Consider the following 7583-nt stretch of genomic DNA (forward strand, 5'->3'; position numbering starts at 1 on the left):
CTGTTGGAGCTACTGCGTCATAAGTTGTTAAGATGGTCTAAGATGCGCATGCGCTGCCATCTAGGGTCAGTCTGCAGTACTGCAACACAAAGCTCAAAGTCCAGCAGTGATCAGCATAAGGTCTATTCTAAATATAATCAGTCACTCATTCAAGCTTTTAATGGTTCACAATTAATAATTACTAGAGCTGGGACTTTAACGCGTTAATTGTGATGAATTAATCACAGAAAAAAATTAAAAACCCTGCAGTTCATCTCTTTTTTCTCACTCCAAACAACGTGGAACCTTCTCATTGCACGCGTTCCCAGTATACGCTTAACACTGATGCACAGAGCACGACACAAGAAACAGGAGGAGAACCAGTGGTGCATCATGGGTGTTCGTTTTAGTTTTAATAAAAATACTGGATGGAAAACTAAAGCTCAGTTAGCACAGATATTCTATTTTACACTGTTTAGTTTATACTTCTATGGAATGTTCTGGACTAAGTTATGTTTTTATTTTCATTTTAATACAAAAACACATTTGTTTTAGAAAGTTTACTGGAAAAAAAATCCAGAAAAGTATGAATATATCTTAGTTAAATGTAAGTCATTGTTTTGTGAACAATGCAATGATAATATTCTTTATTCATATTATACATTATGTTAGCACTCAATGATGGAAATAATAAACACTATTTATTGTTTAAGATCATTTGTTTTCATTGATTCAGTCAAACTAGCAAAATTAAGCATCAAATATAGTTGAAAAATATCCAGTTATCTAGGAACTTCACTATTATTTGGGCCATAATGTATAGTTATTTAATGATGTAAATGTTTTATCAGAAATAAAATGAAAAAAAAGTGACCAAAAATGGTGGAAAAGGGGGTGAAATGGGATTTTAAAAAAACACAGAAATATGTTAAAAGTTGCAAATTAAAGTGGACAAATATTGACAAATGATGAATGTGGTTAAAATGGCTAAAATAGAAAAGTGGTGGGAAGGGTTTATAAGGCATTGAAACGTGATGTAGAAGTGTGAGAAATGGGAAAAATATGGGAAGAAAAAGTGATGAAAAAAGGTTCAAATATGGTGAGTTTGGTGTAGTTGCAGAAAAAAAGTGTAGAAATAAGCAAAAATGGGCTGAAACTGCTAAAAAGAAAATGTTCATAGTTTCTTAAAGGCATCTGGTGACCCCCTCTCAGTGTCTCACGACCCCAAATTGGGGTCCTGACCACAAGGTTGAGAACCCCTGTTCTAGAGGGCTTTTAAAAAGCTGACATCACTCATTAAACCAAAAAAACAACTAACAACAACAAAAATGAATACTTTATTATCAATTATGTGTTTTGGTTGAGTCCATTCTAATTGGTCCGTGTCCTTAGTGGCCCTCCCCCACCCCACCCCCCGCCTTCAGCTTCTCTTCAACCGTGTGGTCTCCCTTGGACCCCCCCATGCAGGGTGGGCTCTTGGCGAGGGTGGGGTTCCCCTCCCACTGCTGAGGGGTCTTAGCCTGGATGGCCAGGGCGTGGACCCGCCCACTAAGCTCCTCCCTTAGGGCCTCGTTGACCAGGCGGTGGCGTTGTAACAGAGACAGACCCTCGAACCGCCCACTGACCACCAGGACGCGGAAGTGTGACTCAGAGCCGGGGGGCACGGCGTGCATGTGACTCTCGTTGTGGACCTCCAGGTGGTCCGGACACAGAGACTCGCTCAGCTTGGTTCTGATGGATTGCTCCACGGGCCGCCTCCCCTCAGGGTCCATGTGTGGAGGGCGGGGCATCAGGGGGCGGGTCAGGGTCAGACGGGTGGATGTGGGCGTGGCAAAGCGAAGAAGGCGGGGGAACATTAGTGACAGGAAAACGCCTGAAAGAAAGACAGGGAAGTGGATTACAGCGTGATTATACATGATTATATTATTTTACCCTTTTTCTACAACTACACCATATTTTAACCAATTTTCATCACTTTTTCTTGCCATATTTTTGCTCTTTTTAATGTATTTTTGCTGCATCCAAAATAGTGTTTTGCAGCCACACTTTATTTATTTTTTTCACCATGTCATGTCTGAGGTTCTTAACATGTACAGTTATATAAATATTTATGGTTCATATTCCATAATCGAGGCTCAATTCCTTTCAAAATGCTCCGCGGGGAAAAATAAAGCGTTTATAAATCAAATAAACAGTCGTTTTAAATCAAACAGTTTGGAAGTGACGGAGATAAAACATATTGTTTTAACGTGTGTGTGTTTGTGATTTAAATTAAGATAACTGAGCGTATTAAAGCTAAAGGTCAGATGTTTGTGCGTTTTGTGTAAAACCAGCTTCAAACTGAACATAAAACGTGTCGTTTGAACACGTGAGGCTCAGCCAGGTTAGTTATTAAAACAATATGAACACAGAAAGCTGTGAGAGAAGAGTTATATTAGATTTAAAATGATAAATAACGGAGAATTAAAGCAGGAAGCTCACCTTCCACCTGTGACGTCACTCACCTTCTTCTTCGTGGGTTCTGAGCGGAAATCATCACATTAAACTCCACCTACCGCCACCATCTGGTCATATAATATATTGCACCCTAAAAGAAATAAGTGCGTCTATAAATGTTTGAGCTTTTTTTTTGTTTACATGTGATTACACAAAAAGTTTTTCGACTTTACTACAGAATCAAGTTTCTATTTTCCTTTCCTTTCTTGAACTTTTAAACATTAATTTAGGTTTGTTTAAAACTAAAAATCAGAAATTTTCAATTTCAATTTTTTTTGTGTGCAATAATTTAGCCCCAATTTTGACAACATTTGTTATTCATAAGTGTAGATATTTAAAGGTAAAGCATAGTGTTTTGTTTTGTTTTGTTTTGTTTTGTCACAATTACTTACAGTATGTCCTTTTGAATGAGTATCAATAAACATGTTATTTTATATTGTTTTGATAAATAATTGTTTGGCTTTTTTTTTGTTAAATAATGCAGAAAAATAACAAAATGCGTGAAATATCTTTATTAAAAGACCGTCCAAGTGAATATATAATGCTAATAATTTGAGCCAATTAATAAAATGATCCCATGAAAATGAGATTTTTAAACAATTTATTATTATTATTTATCATTTGTATCATTATTATATCTAATTGAAACACTTGAATACGTTTTTCCATATAGTGCATATAAGTAAACACTCAGAACTACCTATAGAAGTCACTAATTACTTTTATTGATAACATGATTAATGATATATACTTACACCATGCAAGGACTCATAATAACCAGCAGGTGGCAGCACAGCTCCAGAAACTAAACCATAAACATAAATAAAAAAACATACAAAATAAAACCTCATCAGTTCAAACCACATTTATTTATTGATCTGAATAATATCGAATGTTATCCTGGAAGTTTAGTATTATTTGGGTCATAATATGTAGTCATCTTAAAGATAGAAATCCTTGTTTTAATCAGAAATAAAGTGGGCTAAAAGTGACGAAAAATGATGTAAAAGGTGGTGAAATGGAATTTTAAAAACCACAGAAAGTTGCTCATTAAAATGCAAAAAAAAAAAATGGGCTAAAAAAAGGTTTAAAAAGGTCAATATTGGCTTAACAGTAGAAGAAATTGGGTGTGTGTGTGTGGGGGGGGGGGGTAATGTAATTCAAAAAGTAGGAACAATTAGTTTAAACTGGAAATTAATGGGCATGACAAATGGTGAATGTGGTTAAATTGACAAAAAAAAAAATCATGAAATATGATGAAAAGAGGTTAAAAGTGACAATAATGGGTCAACATATGTAACATTAGGTGTAAACGTGGTGAAAAGGGTTTAAGTGTTGAACATGTCTGGAAAGTGGAAATAATGTGTAGAAAAGTCATTAAAATGTGATGCTATGCTAAATGCTTTACATAAGTTCACAGTACATTAGTGAATAGATGACACGTGACTGCTGCTGCTACGTTCTCTAGCTAGTGGGCGGGATTACACTACAGTCAGGATGACAGCGATAGAGATGATAGAGAAACTTTGTTTTGAGGAAAAACGACATCTTTTAAAAGATGGAGACCAACACCTGAGCTACCAGAGCTTCAGCAAAGGTAAAGTCAGAACATGTTTCATACTTTCTACAGTGAATGGAACAAAAGGAAGGATTGACTTTGTGGATGTTCCTCACTGAGGATGTTCTAAGTTGTCATTTTCTCCGTGTTTCCAAACCAAACAACAGATGTGCTGTCGTGTCATGAGATATACTGTATGTTGTTGGAGAGTATGGAGGCTATATTAAATAATTGTTTATGTTTCTTTAATGGTGTTTATGATATTGATTTTGTTAGATGGCTAAATGCTTGTTCATGTGGATCTTGTTGGGTTTTTTCTTTTTTATTATGAATTTTATATTTTGATAAGCGCATTGAGATGACTTTGTTGGAAATTGCTTTATACAAATAAAATTGATTTGAATTGAATTAACACTTGACAGCAGAAACATATGAAATTGTCATTGATGGTCTCCATTTACAACGTGCCTACCCAGCCCTAGTGGTCACGGCACGTCACTGACATCCACTCAGGAGGTCACTCTGCTCAATTCTTCACTGGTTAATGTATCAGAAGATCAGGAGAGTCCACAGACCCAATGGGAGTTATTGATCCAAAAGATGAAGGACCAGCAGAGCCAGTGGAAGACCACATTTCTGAGTGACCAACATGAGACTGATTCTCTCCTGGACCAGCAGAAGAAGGACATTGATGTCCTCAAAGAGTCTCTGAAACAGTTCAGACAAACCTTAAATGACCAGCAGGACCAGTGGCAGAAGGACTGGGAAGGATTCATGGAAACACAGAAGGAACACAGACAGAAGATAAACCTTCTCAAAGAGCTGATGGAAAAGGAAAACGAACGTCCCAAAAAGCCAAATGTCTTTAAGCGACTCGTCAAATATATGATGAAGCGATGGCGGAAATTGAAAAAAGAGTTTTTGGTTTGCTACAAAATATGGCTCAGATTTGAAATGTATGATGTTAAAATGGTATTTCTCTCAAAATACTTTTTTGATTGAAATACTTTGAATCTGAACGCAGAGAAACAGTCATGTGACTCCATGACACCGGAAACAGCTGAATCACTGTTTAAATGCAAAAAAATAATTAAAATGCAAAAAAAATAAATAAAAATGTTAAACCCAATGAATTGCTTTTTTTCTTTGATTTAAGTGTAAAAAAGTTTTGATGCTCTTGTTTTTTTTAAATTTTATTCAATCATTTTAACACAAACGTTCCGAAGTGAAACTCTAAAGCTTTGCCTCTGTGTGTTTGTCGCCCCCTGGCGGTTGTTATTGCACTATTTCTACTGAACTTTTTTATATTTTTGAATAAAGAAGACGACGACGCAGCGGACAGGAAGTGACCACAGGCTGTTTCCGGTGTTATGGCGGCTCTGTGTTGGAGTCACATGGCTATTATTATGTAAATAAATATTCGACAGCCCAAAAATTACATTTTAACACTTTTTTTTCTCTTGGATTGATTATTTAATTATTTTTAATGTATTTATTTATAATTAAAATAGGTTTTTCCGTGATTAAACAAAAATAATCTAGCCCTGGCATCCATCCATCCATCCATTCATCCATCCATCCATCCATCCATCCATCCATCCATCCACCGGGGGAACCATTGGGTTTGTTTAACGGGGCCAATTACAGGCACGAGCCCGGACACGTGCCAGGATGAGGATGGGGGCTCGTCCTGCACGGTCCACTGCACCAAGAGTCACGTGGGAAACCGACCATCACTGTGGACTCATGGATCCACGCATGCGCAGAGAAAGCCACGCTTGGACCGCGTGTTACAGAAGTTAATGTTTCAGAACAGAAATAACAGTGACTGAGATATTTTATTATTTATTAAAGACATTTTTTTTTTAACAAATGTGACACAATAATTCCATCTGCAACACTGAACATGATAATTAGTTTTACCCTCAATAATAACCAAACAGCGTTTCTCCAACATTGTCCATTAAAAAATCATTTATAAAAGAGGAAAACGTGTCAAATATTGATGAGTTACAATATGAGGCGCTGATTGTAAAGCTGTGCGTGCTAAAATAAACAGCAACTTTTTGTTGAATCCAAATGTAAATGTTAAATATTAAATCTAAATGTTAGATTTAACACTGACATATTTTTACGAGAAAAGTAAATATCACAAATATTACAAAAAATCTGATGAAAAGTAACGTTAAAAAAAAAATTCACACATGGTTTGTTGCTAAAAGTTGCCGTTTATTTTAGCACGTGCAACTTTACAATCAGCGCCCCGTAAACGTCAGCCCAGGATTCTGTGCATGTGTTCAACGTTGGACTTTCAAAATTGGTCCAAATTTAAAACCATATAGTCGTTGATATTAGAATATTATTGGACCATCCAACATCGTCCATTTTTAGCCCTTATTTAGTCATTGAAATTGGGGGTTTTTGAAAATTGATCCAAATGTAGCCTCAATTGATGAAATGTAGTTGTCCTGTCATCCAACTTGGTCCAATTTGAGCAGTTATTTAGTCAATGGATTGGGTTGTTATTGGGCATCCAACAAGGTCCAGATTTAGTAGATTTGGTCCAAGTGTGGCACAAAAACAGTTATTAGAAAAAGGATTTCTCTTTTTTTAAACTTTTTACTTAAAAAAACAAAAAAAAGAATAAAAGGTATTGTAACAACTTCAAACACAACAGCCCACAAACATAAACCAAAAATACAAATCTGATCCTGGTACAAGTCGACTACAAAGATTCCCACAATTAGGCTTCACATTTTGGGAAGATATCATATCACAGTTAATTCATTAAACAAAATTCATAATGAGTGCATATACTACGACCAGGAAACAATGGCTTTTTACTTTTCTACCAAATTTTGACATTGTTTAGACGTGTGGCAAAGACGTCTTTTCAACATATATTCTGCTGTGTTGGTTGGCATGGGCGGGGCCAAAGGGGTGACACGTGCCACCCCTAAAATCTGATTGGTCACCCCAAGTGCCACCCCATCCAGATTTACAAAAGACAACTGAAATTGTAGCTTGTAAAGTATTTATATATTTATTTTTGTCTGGACAAACTATTTGAATGCTTTTAAAATCAATAGTCATACATTCATCACTTTAATCTTATAGAGATTTAAACCTTTATACTGGGGTAGGAACTTTCAGAGCTGGGATTTGATCCACAAGCAGATATAATAAACTATTTTATAGCATTAACTACAGATCACATGCATTATTTTTCTTTAGATATTAAACGCTTTTTGTTGCTTCAACATATAAGGGAAATGACCATGTTTCAAGTAATTACATCATTTAAGGTAAACTATTATTAACTGGGATTTAAGTGTTTGTTTTATTATTTGAAATTCAATGTACCACCATTATCAGAGTCTGTGACCCTGCAGTGGCCCCCTAACCAAGATTTCCTAGACCCGGCCCTGTTGGCTGGCTTTGAAGATGAGCAGAGTGAGGATGTGTGAGTGCAGGAGGAAGAGGAAGAGGAAGAGGAGGAAGAGGAGGAGGGAGAGGAGGAGGGATGCTGAGTAGTATGCAAAGGGGAGGA

General features: G+C 36.3%; 1 protein-coding gene across 1 annotated transcript; it reads right to left on the reverse strand.

The window, feature by feature from the left end:
• Positions 1-1300: 1300 nt before the first annotated feature.
• On the reverse strand, positions 1301-2518 carry bola1 (bolA family member 1). The gene is made up of 2 exons (XM_028471271.1): positions 2461-2518; positions 1301-1852 (listed from the first exon to the last, which is right to left on the reverse strand). The coding sequence occupies exon 2, from the start codon at positions 1833-1835 to the stop codon at positions 1368-1370; it is 468 nt and encodes a 155-aa protein (XP_028327072.1). The 5' UTR covers positions 1836-1852; positions 2461-2518; the 3' UTR covers positions 1301-1367.
• Positions 2519-7583: the final 5065 nt, after the last annotated feature.

This window comes from Gouania willdenowi, chromosome 16, assembly GCF_900634775.1.
Source record: "Gouania willdenowi chromosome 16, fGouWil2.1, whole genome shotgun sequence".
Lineage (NCBI taxonomy): Eukaryota > Metazoa > Chordata > Actinopteri > Blenniiformes > Gobiesocidae > Gouania > Gouania willdenowi.

What these genes read in the sequence shown, in the direction of transcription:
- bola1 (XM_028471271.1), bottom strand. Translation starts at nt 1,835, where the DNA reads ATGTTCCCCCGCCTTCTTCGCTTTGCCACGCCCACATCCACCCGTCTG.